The sequence below is a fragment of the Eumetopias jubatus genome, unplaced genomic scaffold (assembly GCF_037043125.1).
Source record: "Eumetopias jubatus isolate StellerSeaLion01/CBP00866 unplaced genomic scaffold, mEumJub1_p1.0 scaffold_12, whole genome shotgun sequence".
In the NCBI taxonomy this organism is placed as follows: domain Eukaryota; kingdom Metazoa; phylum Chordata; class Mammalia; order Carnivora; family Otariidae; genus Eumetopias; species Eumetopias jubatus.
In genome coordinates, this window is record NW_028274818.1 from 33,371,845 (window position 1) to 33,399,785 (window position 27,941).

The 27,941-nt window shown below is 45.9% G+C and overlaps 1 protein-coding gene across 5 annotated transcripts; it reads left to right on the forward strand.

Annotated features, from left to right (window-relative positions):
* Nucleotides 1-1,222: 1,222 nt before the first annotated feature.
* Nucleotides 1,223-27,478, forward strand: PFKFB2 (6-phosphofructo-2-kinase/fructose-2,6-biphosphatase 2). Of its 5 annotated transcripts, none has more exons than XM_028120063.2 (19): nucleotides 1,223-1,347; nucleotides 2,369-2,473; nucleotides 8,012-8,137; nucleotides 8,637-8,733; nucleotides 9,159-9,225; nucleotides 9,355-9,429; nucleotides 9,791-9,847; nucleotides 10,752-10,876; nucleotides 12,932-13,139; nucleotides 13,584-13,730; nucleotides 14,471-14,575; nucleotides 15,330-15,459; nucleotides 16,276-16,338; nucleotides 16,772-16,836; nucleotides 17,476-17,804; nucleotides 22,626-22,722; nucleotides 23,938-26,446; nucleotides 26,673-26,890; nucleotides 27,260-27,478. In XM_028120063.2, the coding sequence occupies exons 2-15, from the start codon at nucleotides 2,389-2,391 to the stop codon at nucleotides 17,692-17,694; spliced, it is 1,569 nt and encodes a 522-aa protein (XP_027975864.1). In that variant the 5' UTR covers nucleotides 1,223-1,347; nucleotides 2,369-2,388; the 3' UTR covers nucleotides 17,695-17,804; nucleotides 22,626-22,722; nucleotides 23,938-26,446; nucleotides 26,673-26,890; nucleotides 27,260-27,478. The 5 variants fall into 5 exon arrangements, with proteins under 5 accessions (XP_027975864.1, XP_087872999.1, XP_027975859.1 ...); XM_088016873.1 differs by having other exon boundaries at nucleotides 17,476-17,673; XM_028120058.2 differs by lacking the exon at nucleotides 22,626-22,722 and having other exon boundaries at nucleotides 17,476-17,673.
* The last annotated feature ends 463 nt before the right edge of the window (nucleotides 27,479-27,941 follow it).

A 27,941-nucleotide genomic window follows, 5' to 3' on the forward strand; every position in this document is an offset into this window, starting at 1 on the left:
GACTCCATTCCTGCCTTCAGTATTACAAGTACTGTCATGGGGAGAGAGGGTGGAGTGTAAAAGGTACATAACCATTGAATTTCACAGCCACGTGATAATGCTAGATTATGTGACCTTTCCCAACCCTGTATCCCTTAGAACCAAGGACTGTGCCTCAAATAAGTGCTCAATAAATACTTGCTGAATGGATAAAGGCAGTTGTACTGGTGCAAATAAGGCAACCATAACATACACACCGGGAGTTGTAAAAAACTTCAAAAAGGAGATACTAGTTGAGCTGTTTTAAAGGATGAATTTTAATCCCCAGGTGAAGGAGGAATAAAGACATCTCTGAATTTATCTCTTTTCCAAGAAATCCACATTCCTTGTTCTTTTTACATCCTGGATCTGAAGAAGCACGCCTGCGTGGAGTGGGTTTATGAACAGCATCAAGCATCATCAGAAGGGCCTGGGGGCAACTGTGAAAAGTTCGCTCGAAATATGCAAACTCACCTCTACTATATAAAAGCCTCTCTCTACCTCTAAGTTATATGGAAGCTTTGCCTCTTTTGCCCCCTCTGTGACCCGATTTTTTGCTGAAGCAATTTTCCTTTTCTGGTTTTTCAAGGAGACCAGAACAGATGGTATAGCGTAGGAGGTAGAGGGAGAATAAAGGCAACAATTAGAAGACCACTGGAGTATGTGGATGTGTCCAGGGAAGTTCCCAGTTCAGCAGTAAGAGTAGTTGATTTTCTTACGTTACAGTGTCTGGACAATGGGAAGGAGATGCAAACACCCTAAGGTGTAATCAGCTCAAGTACGGTGGTATCTTACTTTAGCAAAGCACCACCTTCTAAAGTTTACGTTCCAATTTATGGATCTAACGAGGTCCCTCTGGGATTCAGGCAGGAAAGCGTTAACCTCCACAACGTTTTCCCGTCACGAAAAAGTCACATCCCCTCAAGACGTCCGTTCCGTCCACTCTCGCGAGAGTATGAAAAAACCGTCATGCATTTCATTAACCCCGCCCCCAGCCCGATGAGTTGCCTAGCAACGATGCAACCAACCTCCACAGTGCGAGGAAACTTGGGAGCTTGCGATCTTTCGGCTTCACAGTTTCTTCCACCTTCGGGAGTCAGCGTCAGCGATTCCGATTTGAGCCCCGCCCCAGGGAGCCTGCGGGCGCTGGATTGGCCGATGATTCTCAACAGGTGAGGACCGACGCCCGTGTGGCGGAGCCTGACGGGGGCACGTGATTTGCCGGCTACTGGTGTGCGGCCCGGGCCACAGTGTGTCAGCTCCCGTCCGCAGCCTAACGGGACAAGTACCGGGGCCACTGCCGGGAGGGAGCTTAGGAGGGATCATAGGGTGAGCGGTGGTTGTACGACGCCTCGAAAGGCCGGGGCGGGCGGGAGAGGGCGGGGAGCTGCGTGCACCGGGATGAGGTGAGGGATGGTGATGCCGTGCCGTTTTCGGGGAAGTGCCGGCATTGCTGGGAGTGCAGACGTTCTGGGACCGGGAGCGGCGGCTGGTGCTTGGGTTGGAGGATTTGTGTGGTCAGTGGAAGAACAGTGCAAGGTCCTTGAAGCAGTAGGACCTTCGGTCCTCACGAGCCCCTTGTCTGGGTGTGGGGCGTGAGCGCGAGGGTATCCCACCCCGGTTCGAGTCAGGACTTCTTATTAAGCAGGTGACCTTGGGGAAGTCATTTACCACCTCTTTGGCCCCATTACCCTTATAGACTGTGAACCAAGGGAGGGGTGGGAAGAGGGTGCAGAGCAAGGGCGTGAGAATGGGAACACCAGAGGAGAAATGGTGACGCGCTAGGGTCGTCACGAAGTCCAGTTACAGTTTTTCCTTCAGGGAACATGTTTGAGATTTCCCCCACTTCTCCCATTTTTGTCAGGAATAGATCCTGCCATTGGACTGCAATGACTGTATGATAAATGAACTCGATCTGTTTGCAACCCATCTCACCCCCGACTTCTGCCATTACTCTCCCCAGTTTTTTAAACTAAAGTCTGAGGTCAGGAAGGAACTTGGATAAGCCACCTAATTTTATTAAACTTAGTTTTTCAACTTGTAAATTGGGGGAAAGTAACAGTGGTGGCAGAATATGCCTTATGGAAGGATTATTGGAAGGATTGAAGGAGCTAATTTATGTGAATGTAACTCCTAAGTCAGCATTAAAAAGGCAAGATTCTAGTACAACTGAGTCTGTAGATGAGGAAACGGCTAGGGAGGACTTATCGAAGAGCATGTAGCTATTAACCCAGAGCAAGAGGGCTGGACTGGACTTGGCCCAGGATTCTTTCACTTCTATTACACCCGTCCTCTTCCCTGGGTGTTTTGAGGTGTGTCTCCTTCCTTACATTCGTTTTGTCCCTTTCAGACATTTCCCGAGGAACTGCCATGTCTGGGAATACTGCATCTTCATCAGAACAGAACAGCTATGAAACCAAAGCCTCCAATCTTCGAATGTCAGAGAAGAAATGTTGTGAGTCTGGGGAAAGAGGAGGGGCTGCTCCCTCCCAGACTTTTATCTTGGGAATATAGTTGTAATCCTAGACTTTTGATGCTTGTTGGGAGTGAGAGAGAATTCTTTGACATGGGAATTTAAAACCAAGTCTACAAGGGGAATTTCTTGTGTGAAACAAGTAGGCCCAGTGAAGTGTCTATCACTGGGGCCAGACTGCTGGTATATCCCCACATTTTCTTACTGCTTTCTTTGACTGTCTCGTGGAGGGATCTGCACATTCGATTGATGTTGAAAGTTACACACTCAGTGATTAAGGCAGAGTGGCAGGTGCAGGGATTACTTAGGGCTGATACTGTTAACAGTTTCCCTTCATTTTTTGGGCTACGTTTTGTGAAGGTGCTGCTCACTGCAGAAATTGCAGTAAGAGCCAGTAGTAGTTCATTTCAGCAGGCCTGAGGGGGAGTCAGGTCTGACATCTGACCTCTCACTCTCACTTGGGCACCCTGCTTTTCCACAGGGTTAGCCTTTGCACTTTGCAAGCTATTTTTCCTATAGGTTCATTCCTGTGGGGACAGGTTTCACCGGAGCGTTTCCATGCCAGTTCTTTAGACAGAGATAGCAGGTGGGTTTGCCGAGAAATGAAGCATCATTTCTCCTCCCCTTGCATTTGCATTCCTAACCCTCATTGTAGCCTGTATGGGCAAAAAGTTCTGGGCAACTGGCCCTTACAATTTGGGGGGAACCTCAAGGAATGCTGACCCTTGCCCTTGCTTCCAGATGCACCTTTCCTCTGGAACCCTGTCAGTCAGTTCTCACTTCAGTGGTCATGTATATAGCAGGTGGAAACAGCCAACCAGCATGAGACCTGGAATCATGTCCTTTTCAAAGCTTTCCCCAGAGTCTCGACCTTGATGTTGTGTACTTGTCAGTCTCATGATTAATGATGATAATCTCTTTTTATCTAGCACTGATGAAGCTTGCTGAGCTTTGCACTGCAACAGAGGCAGCTTTTTGTATGTGATACTGGGGTTGGCACACCTGTATGATTAGGGTCTCCTTCCTCTGCCAGGGCAGGAAGCCAGGTACCGAGGGCAAGTACCCCATGGGAGATAACTAGTATAGCGCGATGTTTGAGTGCAGCCCTTGGAGTCAGACTGCCCGGGTTTGAATCCTGGTTTTACTCCTTCCTACCTGTGTGCCCTTGAATAAGTTGCTTATCCTCTCTGTGCCTTAGTTTGCTTATTTATAAAATGGGGATACTGATATTATCTTCCCCTAGAGAGATGTGAGAATTAAATGAGTAAATATAGGAAAACACTTAGAAGAGTGTTTATAGAGCTAAAGCGTATTATTATTATTATTATTTTTTTGCTGGTGACTTTTCATTGCACATAAATTGAATTATACTGTAAATGACTGTGCTGGGAGCTCACTATGTATAAGAGCCCTATGAAGAATTAGGTTTTCAGTAAAGAACGTTTTCTCCTCTTGCTTGACAATATCATAGCCCAGATTTGGGAGCACTAAAGAGAGGTGCATTTGTGTTATTGGGACATTTGATCCAGAAGAGTACAGAGAGTAGGTGGCGACATGGGCTGCACAGTGCCCAGCGTCAGCTGTATTCTCCACAGAAACCTGCTCCGTGCCATTCAAACTCTTCTGCAGTTTTTCTGCGTTGAGGGCTCTCGATAGTCAAAGAGGCAGTAATCCCAGGTCTCCTTTCTATCCTCTAGACTCTAATTCCTGCTCTGCGCTCTGATTTCTCCTCTCCAAGCTCCACCCTCTTCTCCCCATCTGGGAGCATCTGGGGGGTGGAGGGAGAGGTTGTCCTGACTCCACCATCATTCATTTACCCCCTTCTCTTCTTCCCTCATGGGTTGGACTGGGAGACTCCTGCAGCCATAGTCAAAGGAGAAATACAGTCATGAAAATACATGTTTGTTTATTTACTTCTCTCCATTGCTTTCCTGTGTGTTGGAGCATGCTCCCCTGGCTGCTTAGTGCTCACACCCAGCAGTTGCTTTATTAATAGCTCAGCCGTTATCCCCTTGCTGCCAATTACACCTGTGTTGGCTGGCTTCACCCTGGGAAGTGCCTGAGCTGGAGGACTGGAGAAGGACTTCAGGGAGCCAAAACCTCCAAAGGAGCATTACTGGAACTTCAGCTGCTCCACGGATGGGGGTGATGGGCGGTTGCTGGCTGAGGTGCCTGTAAGGTGCTCAGATGACTGGTTTCAGGGCATCTTAAAGGCACCTCAGGAATTAGGCAGGTGGGGACAGCAGTGAGTGTGTATATGCTTTTCTTTGTTTCTTTTCTTCTTTGAGATTTTGAGTAGGTCTGAAACAGACAAGTTCCCATGTGTACCTTTCCCCAGTGACAAAAGCAGTATGTGTTCATGAAAAATTCAAACAAAACAGAGAGAAAGTGAAAAGTAAAAAACTCTCACAATTTCTCCTGTTAAGTTTGATTCTTCCCGACATCTTCTGGTGTATTCTGTTAATGAAAATAGGTTCATACTGTATTCTATTCTGCTATTTTCCTCTTTTTTTTTTTTTTTAACTTACTATATTGTGGAGGGGTTTGTGTGTGTGTGTCTGTAAATCCAGATTTACCTCTTTCTGCATAGTATTGCATTCTAGGGATATGCCAGCCTCCCCCTGGTGGACATTTGCCCTGTTTTTGGTTTTCCACCATCACAAACAATGCTGCAGGAGCATCTTGCCCATATACCTTAGCATGTGTGTGCTAGCAATTTTTCCCACAGAAGTAATAGGAGGAAAGACACATTTGAAATGTTGATCAGCATTACTAATTTATTCTTCTAAATAGTTCTGTATTGCTAGCTATTTTTAATATTTCAAAGGGCATGGATGGAAGTTCTGTATTGTTAGCTATTTTTAATATTTCAAAGGGCTGCGCTGATTCATTAAAACGTTAACTTTCTCAGTGTTTAGCCGCAGAACTTGGATATCTCATGCCTATCAAATAGCAGGAGATAATTAGCAGTTTTATGACTTCTCAAGAATGAAAAAAATAACAAATGAAACACATTTTAATAGGTTGCATATTTTAAAAATATTGGGCCTATTTAGAACAAATAGTGGAAGAAGGCCTTGTTCATGAAAAGGCTGGGAACCACTGACCTACTAGACTACCTTTCAGGATTAGATTAGAAAATTTAGTCATGCTTACCACATGGCTCCCTTGGCCAGGTGCTGACAGCAGCTGGTGGCTGGGACTGATGGGGCTGTCATGAAACCAGGAGTCCGGTCAAAGCCCTGACCTTGACTTTCTACTGTGGAATTGTGGGCCAAGCTTTTTACTTCCCTGGGTTTGAGTGTTTCTGTTTGTAGTAGGGAAGTTATCAAACCTTCAGTTCCTGTAAGTATGTTCATGAGGGAGAATAAGTTTAAAATGGAGAAAGTGAGTTAAACCTTGTTTAAAGAAGGTAGGAGAGAATTTCAGGATTAAAACAGCTTTCCATTATAAACCAAGGGGTATGTTACATTGTCTCTGAAATTAACCAGCTTGAACTATCTACTATTCAAATTAAGGTGCTAGTGGTTTTGTTTTGTAACAGGCAGGACAGAATGTTCCCAATTATGTCAACGTGGCAGTTTGAAATAGGAAGTGTGTTTTAGTTTTGTATTCTGGCAAATGAGAAGCCCAGAGGTGGGAGGTGTGGAGCCTTGAACCCTTAGAGATCCCTGTTTGTTGTTGTTGTTGTTGTTGTTTTGCTCTTAGTGTTCTCTGCCCGGTTAGGTAAACAAGTAGCAGCTGGTCCGCTGTTCAACTTTAGAGCAGCTCCCAAGCTTTAGTTCATTTTTAGCTTTAGGGAGGGGAAGCGCCTAATGGGCTGGAAGTTGTGGACAAAGCAGGCCCAGAAGTGCAAGTAATGAGGCAAATCATGGGGGATTGAGCAGAGCATGGTGGTGAGCTAGAGAAAGTGAAGACTCAGGAGGATTTTACTACTGAGAAGCGAGGCAGTTGTACCCAGGCAGACCTGTCAGGAGTCAGAGATCAGGGATTCACATCAGCTGAGGCTGCAGGGTGGCATTTGCCTGCCTGTGTGCTCCCTATCTGGACACAGATGAAAATCCCTTCCGTTGCTCCTTGCCTGCTTTGGAGGAGTCCCTGTCCAGGCCCAGGAATTGTCCATGTGCACGGTGGGTAAAGGACTAAAGGTCAAGTCCTCTGACCCTGAGTCTGGGCATCCACTCCCCCCTCGCCACTTGGGGCCACTCTGGTTTCTGGGTACTTCTTACCCAACACCCCTAGGAAACTCTCTTCCTTCTGAGGTCTGTCCTCTACCCAGGCCCTTCTGCCCACTTCTCCAGTGAAAGCTGTTGAGAATGACTTTACTGTGCAACCACCTAAGTTTTACCCAGTTGTTTCTCAGCCTTACAGTCCACCCTGTCCCAGCACAGAGAAGCAGCAGTACCCGGCAGGGCACCTTCTAGAAGGCAGTGCCAGGAAGTGGAAAGCAAGACGATTCTTTCCCTTTCTCATCCCTGGGTGGGGCCTCCCCTCACAAGAGTCCGGAGTCGTCCTGCCGGACCTCGGTTGGTCCGGGCCCCAGGGAAGGGGCGGGCAGCAGTGGAGGCCCCTCTCCCACCACTCGTCTGTGGCAGGATGGGCAGGGAGGAGCCCAGCCCTGTGAGCAGGCTGTGGAGGAAGCACAAGCTCTGGATTCTAGTGCTAGCTCTTCCATGACCCATCCTGCATCCTTAGGCGAGTCACCTGACCTTTGACCATCTAGTTTTCCCCACCTGTCCACTGAGCCCTATCTCTGTACATGAGGATTCCTGAACTAAGTTTCCTCAGGAACGATAGACCAGTGACTGTTCTTGCTTCTGGATTTCTTGCTTTTACACAGCTGTTGAGGCCAGCTGGCCACGCTGCCCTTGCAGGCTAGCTTTACCATGAAGCTTCCTGAGGAGTCTTGTCAGAACTTGCGTCAAGTAGGCTTTGCCACAGTCTAAATCTCACTGTGGTTTAGAAATTCGGGCTTAAGCTTGTGTCCTGAGCACAAAAGCCAAAACAGTTTGAGACCAGGTCTTTTTACAGTGGGCAGGCTAGTTCTTGCTCATGGCTTTGAAGGGATAGATGGGGGATCCTCAGAATAGAAACTCTGTTGGACTTTTTGTAGGAGCCAGGCCGGCTCATCCCTGGGGAATCTCCAGGCACAAGGCGTGCCTCCACAGCTGTATCATTCTTGTGTTATTAGACATTCTTTTGTTAAGGAAGGTGCCATGGTTCTCATCTTTCTAATCCTTGCCACTTTTGTCTCCCTTTCCATCTAAGGTACCTCTGTGGAGACTTTGCACATGTGGGGAAGACATGTCTTGACTTGGGTACTTCTTGGAAATTTACATGACCTTTTAGTGCTTTTTCAGGAGCTTGGCCTGATAGCACCTCTGTTTGCCATCCCAGTCTTCCCCTGGCTTGGCGGAGGTGTGTAAAAATTAAATGAGGTTATGGCTATGAAGTATCTAGCCCAGTGCACGAACCTTCTGCAGCCCCTAGTCGCTCAGTTCTGTTCTCTTTCCCCTCTAGCGTGGGCATCTTACATGACCAACTCCCCAACTCTCATCGTTATGATTGGCTTGCCAGCCCGGGGCAAAACCTATGTGTCCAAGAAACTTACGCGCTACCTCAACTGGATTGGGGTGCCCACCAAAGGTAGGTGCAGGTCATTTATTCCTTGGGAAGGGAAATGATTAGTTCTTGGGCCTCCCAAGCCTCTGGAGATCTGTTCTCCTTGGCATCAAGATTACAGGCTGCTCCTGGCAGAAATAGTGGTTGATTCCTGATTTACTGGATTTATTCCCTGTTTACAGACTTGTTTCCTCTTGGCCTGCGTGGATTGGCCTAGATTTAAGGGCATGCCTTTGATGGTATAGGGCTTTACCTCCATATAGATCATCTTGTCTAATCCTAGCAGTACTCCTGTGAAATTGCCAAAGTGGCTGAGGAAATTGAAACTCAGACAGTTTAAGGCTTGTTCAAGGACTAATACGTCTGAACTTGAATCTAACTTGACTCTAAATCTGGTATTGTTCCCAACATACCATGGTGCTTTCTTTCATTTCCTTGGCAACTCTGACATTAGACCAAGAAGTCCCCTTTGGTGGGGCCATTGTATCGTTTCACTGCTGAGGGCTGTTGGTGTCATCTGCAGTGTTTAATCTTGGGGTATATCGGCGTGAAGCAGTCAAGTCCTATAAGTCCTACGACTTCTTCCGGCACGACAATGAGGAGGCCATGAAGATCCGCAAGTGAGTCTTCTTAGGCCTGACCTCCCAGTGAGCTCCTTCTCTGCCATCACAAGACTGGGCGTGGCAGGGCTCGGTTTTCCTGTCAGTAAATATCCTTTGGGGATTTTAACTGGAGATTATTTGGTAGACAGGTCACGTTGGGCTTGGGTAGGTAGCAGAACAGGCTCAGGAAGAAGCATGTGTGTTTGTAGGGTAAATCTGTAGAGTGAGACTTTATATGCATGGGGCAGGGGAATGGGAAAAATACAGGATAGTCTAAAAACCTCAGTGGGGAAGCTGAAAAGTCCAGTTAGGGGAAAATTTTGACTGGGAAAACTAAGTGGGAAGGGATGTGACTCCTCTAGCAACCCAGTTGTTCGTGTCTCTGGCTGTACCTGAGCTTGGTCTGGCACTGCTCTCCCTGATGTCCTCCGTTCTCGCGGCAGACAGTGTGCTCTGGTGGCGCTGGAAGATGTGAAGGCATACCTTACTGAGGAGAGCGGGCAGATCGCGGTAAGCCTTCCCTGCCTCTTCCCCATCTTGATAGCCCCCCGAGAGACTGCACGGCCTCGCCAGGAGTCTGCCTCGGTGGGATTCCAGTTCTCCCTGCCCACTTGTCTACTTTGCGGCCTCTCTCCCCAGGTGTTTGATGCCACCAATACGACTAGGGAGAGGAGGGACATGATTTTGAACTTTGCCAAGGAGAATTCCTTCAAGGTAGGGTTTGGCTCCCTGCTGGAGGAGAGGGGTGAGTGGCGGTGGGAAGTCCAGAGGGACGTGAGGATCTCTTTGACTCCGGTGGGTGAGGAGGACAGGGTTGGCTCTCCGCTTTTCTTTTCTTCGGAAATACCCCCAGTCCTTGAGTGTTTTCTTTCAGGTCCTTTCTTAGCCTGTATGTCTGAGGCCCTGGTGATGTGGTAGGAGCTATTTTTAAATGAAGAGGCCTTGAAGGCCACTTTCGTGAAAAAAAATCCCCGGGGGGTGTGGTGGCTGTGGCGGGGCAGGTGTGAGCACAGGCTGTTAATGAACAGCCTGGGCACTTTTGACTCATTTATCACTGCCTTCCCTCCCTGGCCAGGTATTCTTTGTGGAATCTGTCTGTGATGATCCTGATGTCATTGCTGCCAACATCCTGGTGGGTGACACCCCTGCGTACCACCACCTCCCTGTCCATTCTGCCTTGTGTTATGTGTGTGTTGGTAGGTAAGGGGGGAGAGTCAACTGGGCAATGAAAGAAAGAAATAGACACGTTTAACAATGCAGGGTGATCTTTTTGATTTGACAGAGCACCATTTTAGACTTACACATTCTTCCCATAGGAGAAGAAACCGAGACTCTGAGGAATAAAGTAAGAATGAGCTGTTGAATGGAAGCCAAGACTTAGACCGTAGGAGTTTTGGCCCTGTGTTCTGGGTATCAGCTGGATGCTGAGACCTAGGGATGTCCTCAGAGTAGATCAGCCTCTTCACTATCTGTCAGGGCCACCACGTAGGAAGGTCATCTGCCCACTCACTGTCTAACATTCAGGTCAGTGCTCTGTGCACTGTCTCATGCCCTGGATGGTCACAGTATAAACCAATGCACATTTGATGGGTTGTACTGTGCTGTGTGGACATGGTATCATGGTAGTGCTCTCCTAGCAGTGTGGGAACTTGGAAACAACTAAGAAGAGGTATCTGGTCCAAGTCAGGCATGCGTCAGATCAAGCACCCTATTCTGAGTGGTCGTACGGAGAAACTGAAGCCCATTCTGTGTTCCCAGAAGGGCACATAAAGGGATTGGGGCCCAGGAGCAGTTTGAGCTGTGTGACTGCCTCAGTCCTTCAGCCAAGGGCAGGCACATGACTCCACAGTTGTCTTTCCTTTCTTGGTTGCCAGGGTCACAGGACAGGGAGGGGGTGCTCAGTGAATGGGGATTGCCAGTGCTCCAGTGAAAGAGCCCTTCTGTGGACTTCCTTCTCTTTATTTAGCATTGGCTGTTTGTAGGAGGGCTGTTAAGGACACACCTCTGACCAGGCCCTACTCTCCCTATGATTCCAGGAGGTAAAGGTGTCGAGCCCTGACTACCCTGAAAGAAACAGGGAGAATGTGATGGAGGACTTCCTAAAGAGAATTGAGTGCTACAAAGTCACCTATCGACCCCTTGACCCAGACAACTATGACAAGTAAGGTTTAAGGCCATGGTTTGAAGGGCCTGAGGCAGGGGTCTCATTTGAGAAAAGAGCCTTTCTCCCTCTGTCCTCAAACTTTCTTCTGACCATCCAGACCTATAATGTTTACATCATTCCAAAGAAACAAGGTATGGATTTGTGGCTTCTCTGTAGGTTGCATCTTACACTTGAACAGTGAAGTGTTTTTTATCATCAGTTCTTCCTCTCTGTTCTCTAAAACAAGGTTTCTCAGTCTCCGCATTGCTGACTAATTCTTTATTACAGCAGTAGGGGCTGCCCTGTGCACTGTGGGATGTTTAGCAGCATCCCTGGCCTCCACTCACTAGATACCAGTAATACTCCCAACCTACAACATACCAAAATGTTTTCAGACATTGCCAGGTGTCCCTGGGGAGCAAAATCAAGTAGTTCTGATCTAAGGTGTTGTAGGACACCCCTCAGAGATGTGTCATCATCAGCTTTTGATGAATTTTTGAAGTTTATTGTGTGTATATATCTATTCTGTAACACACATGTATTAGTATATAAGTTTACGTATATTACACACAAGAGTAACATAATATAGAAATATGTTTACATAGAACATATGTACATGTACAGATACATATAATGTATATATGATGTTATGTATATAAATACATATGATACAAATACATATCAGTAAAAATGTGTAACAAATATATAAATGTGTGTATATATATATATATATATACATACGTGTGTGTGTGTGTGTGTGTGTATATGTGTGTACATATATATATAAAGCATGTAAAATCCTTAAGAACATGCCTGGCTCATCAAAAATGTCTGATTGAGTGCTAGCCATTATTACTGTGGTAGTGTCTACTAGCAATATGGTATGCAATAGGGCTTAACTTGATGTGCACAAGGTATAAGAGCCATAGTAAAAATTCCAGGCCTTTTGGAAAGATTCATGCACAATGTATTTTATCCATTTTTTTTTTCTTTTTCAAAAACTAATGATGTACTATATGTTGGCTAACTGAACATAAAGAAAAAAAAAGAGCCATAGTAAAATGTGAAGTCCATGTTGAAGAAAGATGTGTACACACAGAAACCTGGGGAATGTGGCCATACAGTTAACGGCTGTGTTTGAATAAGATATGGCCCCGCGGCCAAGCAGATGGCAAGATAAGTCCGTGTAGCTCACTGTTCCATTGTGTTAGTGGTCTGTTTAATGTTTTGAGTCTTGAAGTTCCTTCAAGTAGATTGCCCAGAATGTTAGTATTTGGAGGTGTTCCTTAATATAGAGGTTGAAAACCACTGTTCTAGAAATGGTGTAATAGTATATTCTACATAGAAGTCCTATATAGAAAAACATTCTAGAACTGTGTGTGTGTGTGTGTGTGTGTGTGTGTGTGTGTGTGTGTGTGTGTTTATAGATAGTATTTCTGATGGTAGGGTTTGGGTGATTTTTATTTGCATCATTCTACCTTTTTTTGAAAATTTTTTGGAGTGAGTATTTATCATTTTTTTTCAATTTAAATTCCAGTTAGCATTTATCATTTTTACAATGAGAAGAATTCTCTGATGAGGCAACCGCTGCAGAAGTACCTCTGAGAGAGGCTTGATTAGGTAGATGCGGGGGACGTGGAGAGATCTCTAAGATTCTGCTGCCTGCTGCCCGCCCTGTGGGCCATGCCATCCCCTGGCCAGGTCTTGACCGCCTCAGATGGGGGTTGTGCTTCTCACCAAACTTCAGGGTTAGCAAAATTGTCAGGTCACCTAGTCTAATCCTTGAGGGAAAGCCTGGATTCTTCGTATCCTACTTATCTAAACTACATGGCACAGTATAGGCACTTGAAGAAATGGTAGACTGGCCAGAAGTTCAGGACATCTTACTTCATCTTGGGTCTGAGGTGTAATCCGTCTCTTACCAGTTGCTTCCTTAAAATGTGGGTTGGCGTTGACGGGAGACGAGGAAGGGGCTGCCTCAAACCTGCAAGTAATTATGGGAATCCTCCCCTTCCCGCTGTTATCCTCAGATTTTCATTCCCAGGGATTCTCTTTTCTCCTGCTCTGTCCCAGGGATCTTTCTTTCATCAAGGTGATAAATGTGGGCCAGCGATTTTTAGTGAACAGAGTCCAGGACTACATCCAGAGCAAGATAGTCTACTACCTCATGAATATCCATGTGCAGCCTCGCACCATTTACCTTTGCCGGCATGGAGAGAGCGAATTCAACCTCTTGGGGAAGATTGGGGGTGACTCTGGCCTCTCGGTGCGGGGAAAACAGGTGAGGCATTCAGCAGCCGGCTGGATTTCCCAGGCTTAGAATTGGAGGAAAGGCATGGTGGAGGTCATCTCTCTTATCCCCTTACTTCTTCCTAAATCCCATTGGGGCTGAGGCTGTGGTTTCAGAAAATCAAGCAAATGTGGAAGACCTCTTCTTGTCCACTGATTCTGGCTGTGTTGTAATGTGGTAACTTGGAACCACTTCTGTTAATTCAACCGTCAGGTATTTATTGGGCATGACTTGTGTGCTGAGCACAGTACAGGATGCTCTAGTGGAAGTTCATTTCCTCTTGGGTTTATCATAACTGTGTAGCACCTTTTGGATTTTGACCATGGTCCTACACGTTGCCCTTTATAGGCCAAGTTAGCAGTTGTGTGTGTGTGTGTCTGTATGCGCGTGTGTGCGCATGTTTCTCTCCTTTAAAATTTTTATCTCCAACCCCAGTTTGCCCAGGCTCTAAGGAAGTTTCTGGAGGAACAGGAGATAGCAGACCTCAAAGTGTGGACGAGCCAGCTAAAGAGGACTATCCAGACTGCTGAATCCCTGGGTGTGACCTATGAGCAGTGGAAGATTCTGAATGAGATCGATGCTGTGAGTAGGAATTCTGATGGCTGCAAAGCCAATAAGAGTCTCTTATTCAGGCAGGAGCTCTCAAGTCACAATATGGGCAGTTTTATCTAGAAAAGTAGAACTACCAGGTAGTAGTAGTAGGGGAGGAAGAGGGAACAATTGCACCCTAGTCAGGGCTTCCTGCCTGTTTGAGCACCTGTGCCAGTCACGGGCCTAGACCAATCTGTGACCTAGCCCCTCTGGCATCTGGGGAGAGCACGGCTCCATTTTGTTCCTTTGTGTATTTTTCTGCCAGGGAAAAGAAATAACTAACAACTCCCTTCTTTAATTTCTGCTTAGATCACTTGGTCCTTTCCAAATTTTTTTCTTGGCTTTCTCTGTCCTTGAGCACAAAAGCAGACATTTCTTTTTCTTTTCTTCCTCTGTACCTTTTTATGCCTTCTGCAAGAATTCTCTGGTCCCTTCAGTTTCTCCTCCCCTGCTTCCTGTTCCCTTTATCCTGCTGACTTTTCTTGGACCTTTAACTTCTCTGAAGTAGTCGGAGCAAGTAGTCGGAGCAAGCTGAGAAGGCACATCCTCTGCGCAGTGGCCCTCCCCCTGCCAGTCCCAGCCGCCCGGGTGGGTGGGTGGCAGTACAGGCCAGGACCCAGCACAGTGCCTGGCACATAGTAAGAAGCCAGGATTCCTTAGTACCGCCCCCCTTGTTTGGGGGGAGCCGCATGGGGTGGCCTCCCTCCTGCAGCCGGTGTGGCTCCCTGCAGGGCGTGTGTGAGGAGATGACCTATGCGCAGATTGAGAAGCAGTACCCGGATGAGTTCGCACTTCGAGATCAAGAGAAATACTTGTATCGGTACCCTGGTGGGGAGGTGAGATTTCCCCTCACGTGGTGTGACTGTCCAGCCCTCCGTTGGGGGTTTAGCTTTAATTAGGGGGAAGGAGTGAATGGGATGTGGAAGGTCTAGAAAGGGTAGTCAAGGCATCATGTAGTTTTGTCCTCCAACTTTGGGTCATAGTGTGTTTAATTCAGCTTAGACCATCGAACATCTCATTAAGATCTCCAGGGAAAAGGGTGACAGGATGTCTTGTGTGTTGATTAATTGTAGAATCAGCATTTTCTTTTTTACTTCTTTTTTTCGTTCCACTCCCTCAGTCCCACCCTGACCCAAGCAGGTATAGGCCCCGAGTCAATATATGGGGTATGAATGATTTCCCTGTCATCTCGCATGTTTGAGGCTGTTCGCTGGCCCGAGGGGCTTCGTAGTCTAGAGCCCTGGGAGGCCCAGGGAACTAAAACCAACGGCGGAGGTCCAGGAAAGCCCTCAGAGCCTCATGTGCTGTCTGTTTGTCTGTGGGAAGGAAAAAAGACCCAGGCTGAATTCACATTTCCTCTTTTTGACCTGTAGTTTTCTTGATCTGAATGTTGCTCTTGAAAGGTCTGAGGCTTCTCAAGAGAATCACAGGGCTGGGGGTAGTTAGCAGGCGACATGAAGTCGCTGAACCTCCAGGAGGAAAGCCAGCTGGGGAAGAAGGAGAAGTGGCCTCCTGACTCTGGAGCCAGCCACCGACTTGGCTGCTAGCCTGTGCCTGGCCTCCCACCAGTCTGCCTCACTTCCCCCACAGTCATACCAGGACCTTGTGCAGCGGCTGGAGCCCGTCATCATGGAGCTGGAGCGGCAGGGCAACGTCCTCGTCATCTCCCACCAGGCTGTCATGCGCTGCCTGCTGGCCTACTTCTTGGATAAGGGTGCAGGTGACATTTGAGGGAAGGGCCAGCGGACACATTCATGGCGAGGGGGTTGGACTCAGGGTGGCGCCAGGATCCCAGGCAACAGAACCTGCCCCTCTTCCACTCAAACTGGAGTGCATTCTTCCGACAGCAGTGTGGGGCTCCCAGCAGCCACTGGGCCAGCTACTCGCTGAAGTTGCTCCTCTGGTACCAAAGCCCCCATTGGAGAGTGGCCACTGCTGGAGCTCCTTAATCCTGCTTGGCTAGAGGGCCAGTGTCTAGCTGACCCTCCTGGCAGAATCAGAAAAGTGGTTTTGCACATTCCCGGCCTGTTATTTGGCTACAAGGAGGGTGGTGTCTCAGAAGCATCTTCATCCTTTGGATTCATCATAGGACAGTTTCTGGGTAAAGCCGTAAGGAAGTTGCTGACTTTTCTTTCCCTCCCCCTTCCCTTTCCCCTTCTCTTTCCCCTCCTCCTCCCTCTCCCCCTCCCCTCCCCGCCCCTCCTCTCCCCTTCGTCTATCTGAGCTGCTGGGCAGCCTGCAGATTGGCCTTTGGTACACCCACGTGGGCCACAATCTTCCCTTCCACTGGGTCCTGCTCACTTCTGTTTTGCCTTCATGGAAGGATCTAAAATGGACTGCTTTCCTTCCTTAGCCTCTCAGTAGCTTGGGCAGCTTCTTTAGTGGCTGTCCCGATAATTGTCTGGGGTTTAGGGGAGGAATTGTACAACTCTAGGTCAGGGTGAAGAGAACTCATGAGCTCCTTAGATTCTCCCACTTACTTGACCTTAATGCATAGTACTAAGAGACTTCTCTCACCTGGTCTTTCTGTTTTCAGATGAGCTACCATACTTGAGGTGCCCCCTCCATACCATCTTCAAACTTACTCCTGTGGCCTACGGTAACTATGAGCTTAGCAGTGGGCAGGATGTGGGGATTGAAGAAAGTCAGGCTATTTGAATTTTCTCTGAAGTTTGTCTAGAAGTTCAACTTTATCACCCCTGTATACCAGGGAAATTCCTTTAGTGCTTTCCATTTTTAAAAGGATGTATCGGGGCGCCTGGGTGGCTCAGTCGGTTAAGTGTCTGCCTTTGGCTAAAGTCATGATCTCAGGGTCCTGGGATCGAATCCCTCTCCCTCTGCCCCTCGCCTTGATCATGCTCTGTATCTCTCTCTCTCTTTCTCTAATGCATGAATAAAATCTTATAAAAAACGGATGTGTATATTTGGGAATATATACATTCTTTTATGGTATGTTTCCCATACTGAATCTAAGGAATTTTTCTTGGAGCTTTTTTCCTGAAGGCCTTTTTCTCTTTCCTCTGTTTCCTCAGGATGTAAAGTGGAAACAATTAAACTCAACGTGGAGGCTGTGAACACTCACCGTGACAAGCCAACCGTAAGTATTTTCCCACAGATGAACATGCAGGCTCCCTGCCACCTTGAGTCTTTGAACCTTTGACATCATGAGACTCAGGTTTTGTTTATGTACAAAAGGGAAACACATCCAGAACTCATGTCCTATGTAGTCTGCTTACTTCCAAAAGGAAGAAATGTTGGAATTATTACTTTTTAAAATTAGTACCCCTTTCATGAGTCTTAACCTTGAAAGTTGGCTCCTGGAAATCCAGTTAAATATGGGAAGTGTTTGGCCGAAGTCAAATACAGATTTTTTTTTTCCCCCAGGGAGTGCTCCCTTTAGAAAGTAGGACCCAGAAGAGCCTATAAGGTGGGGTCAAGCGGTGTAGGGTTTGTTCCTAGGTCTGTCCTGATAATCTGTGTGATCTTAAATAAGCCCCTTGTTTTCGTGGGCCCTCCTTCCTCCTTTGGAGTATGATGCTCAAGGAGCTTTCTCCTTCTACAACCCTTTAGCTTCCTGGGACTAGGGCTAAGGCCATGGCCCATGTCTTATGAGAGACTCTATCTGCAGAGGAGCAGGACTGGAGGAAACGGTTGTGGTTACAAGCATTATTTAACCTTTATGAGTGAGCTTTTGGCTTGGCTTTCATTTGTGTGGTGTCCCTCCATTTCCAATCAGGACAACTTCCTGATTCAGAACAACTTCCCCAAGAACCAAACCCCTGTAAGGATGAGAAGGAACAGCTTTACGCCTCTGTCCAGTTCGAATACAATAAGGCGTCCAAGAAATTACAGTGTTGGGAGCCGGCCCCTCAAGCCCCTCAGCCCTCTCCGTGCCCTGGACACGCAAGAAGGGGCCGACCAGCCGAAGACCCAAGTCAGCATTCCGGTGGTGTAACCGTGTGTCCCCTCCAGGCTTGGCCTCCTGCCCTTGTCTCTAAGCACCAAGGAGTCATTTAACTTCCAGCCCCCACCCCCAGCACCCCACCATGGACTTTAACACAGAACGTGAGCTCATGTGTTTCCAGACCGATCTTAGCTGTTCTCCAGTGTGAAGCATCTCCCCACCCAGGGGCAGTTTGACCAGTGGGTGTTTTAGGACATGTCCTCAGTTGGGGTGGTCTGGAGGAGGAGGAAAAGGGATACGTTCCCCTGGGTGCTTAGCATAGCTGGGTCTGAGGTTAAGCCTGCCCCATAGCCTTGGTTCTTGTCCCTGGTGTCTAAACTCCTCATGTCCTTGTGTTGGTAAAGGCGGGGGTGGGGCGGAGGGGGAGACAGAAGCCCATTTTTCCTTCACCTTTGTCTCTTCAAGGTGTGCTTTACTCACAGTCCTTACTTGCCTGCTTTGTCCCCGCCTTGCTCACCTCCCCTTTGGATTCTCTGGTGTGATGCATGGCATTGTCATTGTGTCTGTTGAGGAGGGAAGGGGTGGTTGGCCAGAGAGAAGTCTAGGCTCTATTGATGCTCTCTGCAGGGGGCCTCAGTGGATCCAGACTGGGGGAGCTTTTTTTTTCCCCTTCTCCTTTCCTCTCAAGCCAGGTCCTGAAAGGGTCAGCCCAGGCTGCAGAACATCCACAGATGCTCTGGAGCCCGCAAGTGGACATAGGGTGAGAGTTCGTGCCTCCTTTCATGAGAGCCAGTCCTAAGTCTTTGAGGCTCTGGGGGAGTTGGCTCTGAGTATGTGTGAAATATCTTGGTTGGTATTTTTCACTTCAGGAGCCAGGCATGGGTCTTTTTGGCTGTGGAATGAGGTTTAGGAGAATAGGACGTTCCCTAGGTCTTGCAGGGCTCTTCTAGGCCAGTTATGTCTTCTTTCAGTGGCTCCCAGGTTTGCCAACCACAGCAACTTTCCTGCCGAGGCCAGTGACCTCTGGAGCTGTTTAGAAGGACAGAGTTAGATTAAAGAGTCACCGCTGATACTGGAATTGCTCAAGGCAGACAGATGGCAGAGAAGAGTTCACTAGAGCTTTTTATTCTCCTGTAATTTTCAATACACTCTCCTCTTTACGTTAAAAATTTTTGCATGAGTAGTGCTTCCCCCCACTCCCCCAAATGTGGAAAGGCCTGGCCATGAATTTAATCTCCCTCACTGGTGTATTCTTTTATCTCATCTTGGTTTCCAGGAGTCTTTGGCACCTTGAGGGGTCTAGCTCTTAATTATCTGGAATTGCCTTTTCACTTTTGTCATTTTATTTTCTCTAGGGTTAAACAGGAAACGTTTAGAGCAGGGGATTCTTAGCTCCTTGGTGGCCCCTCCAATTCGGTATATAAAACATGAATATATGTGCAGTTTTCTGAGAGAGAAGTCAGATTTCTCATGAGATTTTTAAAAGTGATGGAATGCATCCACACCTTAAAGTTATCAATTGTCTTTTAGAGGAAACCAGTGAGAGCAAGTGACCTATTTGCCAAGGGTCTTTTGGTTTGGTAATAGAAGACCTTTTGTCATGGTTCTCATCTAGGAGCATTCATTACAATCCTCTTTAGAATTTTTGAAACACATACATGCCCCAGTCCACATTAGGCTTAATACTAACTCAGAATCTCTGGGGTTGGGGTCTGGGCATGTCTGCGTTGAAATAACTTCCCTGAAGATTCTGATTCATATTCAGGGTTAGAGCTCCATTTCAGTTGTGGGGAGAAACACTGGAGTACTTCCTCGGATAGAGCGTCAACCTAAGAATTCTGAATTCTTTTTGGCTCTGAAAGGACGATTCTCTGGAGTTAGACGTGTGAGCAGATCACAGTATTACACTAAGTAATACACTAAGTATTACACTAAGTGACCCCCTTGAAGGCAGGCTGCTGTGTTTTAGAGCGTTACTCTGGGTTCTGGTCCCATCTTTAACCCTTTACACTGCAAGGTGTTGTGGAACAAAGCACTGTGTGAATAAGTGTCCTCTGGTAATAGCTGGGAATTTTCAGCACTCTGGATAAAGGCACAGAGATAAAACCTGTAGGATGATAAAGGTTATCATCGTAGGCAGCTGCCTTGTGACCTTGAGTCCTTTATTCTTGCATCTGAGTAGAGTAGGACATCACAGTGTTTCCAAAGGCTGCTTGCCTAGCTTCTGCTCCTCAGTGTGTCTAACCTGCTATTCCTGTTTTGCCATTACATTCTGTGTACATGGTGTCTTTGCGGGGCTTTGGGCTGGGTCGGGGGGCTGATGATGATAGGGTGCACAGAAGTGGAAGAAAAGGTCCTTGCTCTGAAGAAGGCTATTTTAGAGACAGGGTATATAGTTTATAATGAACATTTGCAAAAGAGCAACACATTGAGTCTGTAAGTGTGGACACTGAAGGGGAGTTCAGATTCCTTCTGACTTTTCTCTCATCCTGTGAGACTAAAGAGGGGTAGCAGGTGAGAGTCCTTCCCCTCCAGGTGAGAATGAGATGTGGTCTAGGTGGTGTGGGGGGCACTTTTACAAGGTGACTTCATCTAACCTTACTTGGCCGGCAGCATCCTTAGCCCAAATGATTATTCATTCAGTTTGGTTTTTTTTTCCTGCTGTGCAATAAGAATAATTCAGAGCTAATGAATGACAAGCAGGAGCATTTTGATCCAAAGACTTTGGATTTGGGTTGTGCATACTCCTGGTGAGAGGAGGATTCTCTAACACACGAGCCTTGTGTTACCCTGTTATAAACCCCGGCATGAGCCACAGGTCACCGGGATGTTCACTGTGGCCCTCAGCCTGCTCCTTATTTCTCCACTCTCCCCCGTGCTAGTTTGCTTCCCCCAAAAGAGGAGCCTGAGGTGGTCTTTTTAGTGTCAGGTGGGACACAAGAAATTAAACTTCACTGTAGCAAGGCTTTCGGCATCCTTCAGTTTTTAGCGCAAGATCCCTCCAGAGAAGTTTCTGCAGAAAGAAGCCAGGAGAATACAGAATGGTAGAGAGCTCTTACTCCAAACTTTAGAGAAGTTCCACTTCCTTTCTTTTCTGTCCTTCTCTCTTCCTTTTTTACTGGAATGTGTATCGGTAGTATCTGCACATTGCTATAGTTATGTCTAGGTCATAGAGTCGACAAAGAAAGGATGGATTCCGGAGCGCCTTTTGCTGAGGCTTTTGGTTTCGTTGTGGGAGAAATAGGTGAAGGCTTTAGCATTTAATCTATTAAATTATTTAATCTAGTAAACGGAGAAAGGAAAATCCCTGTATATTTCATTTTCTTGCTTGGAAGCTGAATGATGAATTTTGTAACAGACTTGAAAGAGGAATCCGAAGCAGATTTAGAGAACTAGCTTCTCTTGTCTCGTAATCCTCACATTAGAATTTAGTTCTTACTAATCTGTATTGTCTTTGGTTTTTGTTTTGATAAGGGGATTGTTTTACATTCAGCTGCAAAGTAGAATTAGAAAATCTTAAAAACATGCATTGTGTAGGGGGTCTGCCCTATCTTATTGTCTCAGGGTTTTTTTGTTTGTTTCTCCCCCAAGAAGTTAGAATTAGGAATACACAGCGTGTCTATATTCCCAAGCTGAATGGATGAGTGTTTCCTGTGAGGTTCTGGGTGTTCCTCTTTGCAATCCACAAATGGATCTGCAGAGGCACCGGCATTCTCAAGAAACATGACATAACTTTGGAAATAAATCCCATCTTCCGGTTTTTTGTGAGTAGGAGACGTGGGTTCTGGAGAAACCCACTGGTGCTTGGGGTAGCCGAAGGACGGGGAAGAATGTCTAATGATTGAGAGAACTATATCTGGGTTATACAGTCTTAACGGACATTCCATTGTTTTTGCCAAGTTCAGAAGACATGTTGTGTTTGTTTTCAAGAAATTTGGTCAATTTACCCAGGTTTTCTAAGATGTATTTTGACTTGGTCATGTTTTAAAATATTTCAATTTAAAAAATATCTAACAATTGAGCCACAACAGGTTGTGACATTGGCAGGATGGATCTCTGACTTCCCAGAGAGGTGATACAGTCATCAGAAGTATGTCCAGGAATTTAATTTGGATGCATAGTGTCCAGAAGACTGTATCTAGTAGTATCCATATGCTTACTGACTGGCAGACCCTGATAGAATCTGTATGCTGACTGACTGACTGACTGACAGACTCCAGTAGGGTTTTATAATCTGACAGTCTGTTTTCTAATTGTCCCAGTTAGTAGTATATGCATATTACTGTGATTTTGTGTCCGTTGCATGTGTCCTACAAAGAAAGGAAGTAAACACTTTACCTTTTTTTTCAGGGGGAAGTTCTGTACCTATGATTTTTAATAGACATTTCTTTTAGAGGAGCAGTCAAAAAATCTCATCATTTGGTAGAAAACGAAGGTTGAACATCACTTTTGTATGTTATTTTGTGAACTCAGTGAAGGAAGTACCTTCTCAAAGCCTGAAATTATTACCTCTACCTGCATGCATTCCACCCACTCTCCCACTTCTAGGCAGGATTTCCCTTTTACCGTCTGCTTCTGAACCTTCTGTGTCCTCAGCTTCCCTGTCACAGGATATAGCAGCGGATAATGCTGTTGTTGCATTTGGCTCTTATTCAAATCTAATAAATAAAAATGCAAAGGAAGTTTTGCATTTAAAAATTGATCTTAAGAGTTGGCAAAGGTATGCTTTCCAGTCAGCCTTTCACTGGGGATCTAGGTAGGACCAATCTTTACCAACTCAATGTTTTTGTATCTGAACTGCTTGTGTACATTTTTTTTTATTGTGTTTAACAAAATCCGTTCGTTCTGATATGGTGACGGTTTTACTGTGGCAAAAGCAAAGGACTGATCACCAGCTGTGCCCCTGGAGGGGGTTGGAAATGGTTGAAGGGAATGGACTGAATTGGGAACTCATGTATAGAGTTATCCTGCGGATTTCCTAGGCACAGCTCTGGTGAAAAAGGAATGTGAGTCCTTACCAGCATTCTGACTTAATCTGGTGACATTGATATCAAAATATGCCACTCAGATCCACATAAGGTGTGTATAACTATATTCGAAATGTGCTTTTGTGTGTGTGTGTGTTTGTGTGTAGAATGGGTAAATAAAATTGTTGAGTAACTTGAACCTATGAGAAGGCTTCTGGGTTTTTTGTTTTATATTTTGGGTTGTGTTCTCCACCCACTCCCCCACCTTTGAAACTGTCTCCTGCTGTTCCATGACTGAGCCTCAGAGGAGCCAAAGCCAGTTGGCGGTGTGACTGGAGTCCTTGGTGTGGGCATGGCTCTCTTCCACCACCTTCTGGGAAAGATGGGAAGGACGTTATGGAAGGCACATGAACTTCCGTAGAAGTTGTGTGGACTTTTTGGCGCCTCTCCGAGAATTAAGAAAAACATACCTTTGCCCGAACTCTGCTATGACTCCCGTTAGCCACATGTAACTCATTATTGTAAAGAAAAAAATGCGGAGATTTCTTAGAATTTAGTGGGCTGTTCTTCTAAAACATGACCCGCCTTTTTCTAAAGAGCTTACAGTCAACGGAATGAAATGGCATTTGACTTCTGGGACAGGAAATACAGGTGGCACTGTGTCACTGCCTCACTCTTCAGTTCCTTGTCAGCCTCAAAAAAAGGAGCTGCAGGAGCTCCTTAGACACGCACTCGGGGCCTACTGAGTCACAATCTTTGACTTAATAGGATTACCAAGTGATTCAGATGCACATTTAATACTTGAGAAACACTGCTCTGGGGGGAAGAATTCCTCACAAAACATTCAGTCCCAGTTTATGGGAAGAAGCTGATTTCTGCTCTGACGGATTGCAGAACAGACTGGGTTAGCTACAACTGTAGAGACCCTCCTCAGAAGCCAAGTAGCCCGTGACAGCAGTGCTGTTTTGTCAGCATGGTCTTTTGGTTGATAGTAGCCTGTGTGCTCTCCTTTTACCACAGGATTTCCTGCAGCTTCTACCTCCTATCTTGGGTATATAGCTTATAGTCTAGGTCTGGAAGAAGTGCCTGGTCCAACATGGTTACAAAGGTCGGTTTCTCAGGGAAAGAAGCCCATGACTATACTGTTGGAGTTTGCTAAAGGGTAAAAGGGTGTGTGCCAGCACAACAGAGGGTCCATGCATGTGTGTGGAGGTGGGGATATGGGCGGTGGGGGAGCATTGGAAGGGGGGGAGGGGTTCTGCATTACTTTTACTTGTCTTTTGGCCGTGGTATAATTGCTTTGTCTCTCTTCCTCTCTGGCTTGTAGGCAGAGACCGGGTTGGCTGTGCACAGGCACTCTTCTTCAGCGTCCCTCACATCGCTTTGCTGATGATGTGAAGGCTGAGGCCAGACCTCTCGAAGATCTACTACAAAGCTTGGGATGGCAGCTCCACAGGGGCTCCATCAGGAAGTTAAGCTGGGATTGGACATTTGGAGCCACCAAAATGAGGCCTGGAAAAACATTACATTTCTTCCTGTCATACCTAATGGGAATATCTTACACGGGTTAACTTAACTTCCCTCTGCCTCAAAACATCTAACGGCCTGAACTGATCAGTGTGTATTGTCTCTTTGCTGGGTGTGACCCCAGTTGGCCAGTCTTGTTCTGTTTCAGCATTTAACTTCCTACTTGCAATTGTATCCCTGGCGGCCTGTTCTTTTCTGAAATGCAAATGCACCTCTTCAGATTTGTTTCCAAGTGAGAGGGCTGCATTGCAGCAAGCATGTTCTGTGCTGTAAGAGCTGGTCTCTGCGTCCATTCCAGCCGGGCAGGCTAGAGGACAATACACATATGTTAGGCGTCCCTTTTTGTCACGTTGGAAACAAGAGACAAATTCACCAGGTGAGTGGAGGGTATCTGAGAAATTCAGTCGCTGAAATGTCTCTTCTGCGGTAATGGAAGAGCAGTGTCAGCCACCTTTTCATGTAGAGAAGTTTTTCCTTGTTCCAGGCCCTGTAAGGGCAGGATCTGACTGCAAGACTCCCCAGAATGGGTCCCCGTCTTCAAAGTACCCTTTTCCTGAGTAGCTACTGTATTTCCTACCTGATGCTGTGTCCCCTCACAGTGGCAGAGGGAAATGTCGTTCTCCAGTGGTTGGGAATGAGGGCTGGAGAGAAAAGTAGGGCACCATTGACATTACCTGAAGAAGTAAAGAGGGTTCCTTGGGAATCAACTCTACCAGGGAGTTCTTGCTTCAGACCAGGTGCAGGGGCACATGACTTTCTGTGGGGTTTATCACTATGATGTGGTCTCTACGAAAGCTGTGGCTGTGCCTTCGAGAGCAGCGGGTCTTCTTATGCCTGCCTCTTAGCTGATTGTCACTGGTGGGGTCTCCTGGTCTCTTATGTATAGAACACTACGGGGGGAGGGCAAGGGAGACATGAGTCCTTGAGGGGTCCGTCATTTGGCTTCCTGTAAAGATAAGCCAGGTAATTCTCTAGATCAATGTGATTCTCTGTCGGTGTGATTTTAACATGTCACAACTCCAAAGGAGGGTATAGAAGCTCCAAAGGATAAATATCTTACAAGCAAAATTCTTTTTTTTTTTTTTTTTTTTTGGTAAGGATAGTAAGTTTTTTAGCTTTTTAAATAATTTTTCCCTTTCATGCAGATACCCACTTGCTGGGCAAGAGGGTACGTAACAAGAAGAGTAATGAAATGCAGCTTTTCCCAAATGGTTCTTTTATACTGTGGATGATACGGGGCTCCATTACCTAAGATGTGATGAGCTGGGCTGCAGGCAGTTCAGCATCCGGCAACCAGGAGCTTATTTTATACGCACAAAGCTGCCTTCCGAAAGGCTCCTGACTCTGCTCTTAGCAGGGGATTTTCACCTGGCCGTTTGTAGCATGTGGTACTGTCATCATTTTGTTCTTGTGCTGCGGGTTTCTTTCTGCATCTAAACGCAGTGTCTTGATGATCAGATAATATTTTTATTTAGTTATTTATTCATCCATATGAGATATTTTTAAGTCCCATATTAGTGTTTGCATGTGTTTGATCAGAATGTAAGATAATTGGTGTTGTCTGGTTTTTGGTAGAAATTTAGGTAGTTTGAGATTTTAAGTGTGATGTCCATAGTATTACCTTAAATTAAATTTCCAAGGTCTAGGTATCTGTCTTCTGTAAAAGGATGATAACTATGTTAAGGCACAATGGATTTCTTTTGAGTACTTTTTTTTTCTCATTTATTTTTATTATAAGTATCAACCAAGAGGTGCATATCTCTGGAGAGAAGTTTATCTCCTGGATAAATAAAATCATGCTAAAATATGTCAGTAATATGTATTTCTTTGTAATAAGAAATATAATAAAAGTTATTTTTAATTTAAAGATGTAAGTAATTTTTGAAATCACCACAAAATAGGATAACATTTGGTGCATTATACATACCCAAAATGTTAATAATATTGTGCAAAATGTCTTTGAAACTAGCTTCTTGAAAATGATTCTCAAGTTCTTAGATCATATATATATTTCTAGCTAGTGCTTGAATTCGTGACTCCCGCCTTTATCAAGTTACATTAGCATTTCAAAATGATATCAATGGGATCATTATTGCCATATATTATTGACATTCTGGAGCTTTATTAATTTATTTAACAAATATTTAATGATCATCTATTGGTTTTCATGCAGTGAGTAAAACCAAGTCCCTGTCCTCTGTCCTTGGAAAGATCTCCAAGCACTTTTGCAGGTGTTACATTACCCGGCCATCAAACCATCATTTGTAGAAGGAAAAGCACATCTGGGATCATTCTTATTTCACAAATAGGTGAATGAACACCCTTATTAAGTGACTTATCTCAGAACAAGGTAAATGGTAAGATGTGTAACAGTGAGGGCCCAACAAACATATAACATGCTGTTTTTAAATGTAGCTGGAAACTTCATAAAGATACCAGAATTAGAATATGACTCCTCAGAGAGTGCTCCAGTGCTGGGTGATGGTCATTATTTGGCTTATTTCTGTAGCCTTAATTATTCCCTCATGTGTTCAGCCTCTCCAGGACCTTCTCTGGGGACTGTCTGTGAGGAGGCCAGCCTCGCTAGCCTGCCCTGGTCAGTGACAAGCCCACTGGCACTTCCCGTGGCAGTCCGACATTCGCCCATCACCATGCTTTATGGTCTTGAAGTATTCCACCATCCAACCTACATTCATTGTCTTGAACTCACCTGAGGATTTGACAAAAGCTGAGGCCCCTCTCCCCCACCAAAGGTAGATACACTTCACTTTCGCATTCAGTGGAATGGGTGTCGTGACCGCAGGGTAGCAAAGCAGGAGCTAGATGATAATGTACACACACCCCATCTCCCTTTCTTTTCTCTGACATTTAAAAAAAAAAAAATCCATCCATTTGATACTAACTTTTTTAAGCAGAGGAAGAATATGTGGGATTTGGAAATGCTTACTTTTTAAAACTGGACACTGTAGAATATTTAGGAATCTGAATGGATTGTAACAAGATAGCATCACTAACCTCTGGGGCAGCGGGGGTCAGGGCGGGGGGTGATATTTTCTTTTTCTTAACCTCAGGGTGCCAAGTGCATTTTTTGTTCTCATTAAGCCGGTGCCACACTGTTGCAGGTACCACAGGTGGAACACCTCACTGCCGAGCTCCCTTCTGAATTCCCAAGGGCACCTCGATACCCTCTTGGTGGTATGCTGTACCTTCCCTGCGAAACCATGGTCAGATTTGAGAGATGAGCGTCTCCTCGCAATTAAATGAAATAATTTCACAAGCATAGGAACCCTTGCGAAGCAGCACCGAAGCAGCGTTCCAGAGCTAATAGGGCCTCACCTCTGAACAGGTAGTGCCTTCACCGAGCATCCTGGCTACTTTCAGAGAACAGCTTCTTTAGCCACTTGGATTTTCTTCCTTAGTGATCTTCTTACCTTATTTTACATTCCGTTTTCATTTGTCAGAGTGTCTCCTCTTTTGTCCGTCGCCCTTTCAGAATTTATGGATGGAAAGGGAAACAGTCTCTGGGCACAATGTAATAAAGTCTATTAACCACTCTTTTCCAAATTTAAATTCCTGGGTCATTTTACTCAAACCCTGGTAGAGCCTTATTTATTTTTTTTGCATTGATCAGTGTTTCAGATTAGAAGGTGAAAGTGTCAGCAAACCCAGAATAACAGCACCTTTTATGTGACAGAAGGTTACTCTCCCCCACAATGAGGTGTGGAGATAAGCAGCCTAGGGCTGGAATGGAGCTTCCTCAATCATCCAAGACCTTCTGTCTTACAGTCCTTCTATCCTTCTATC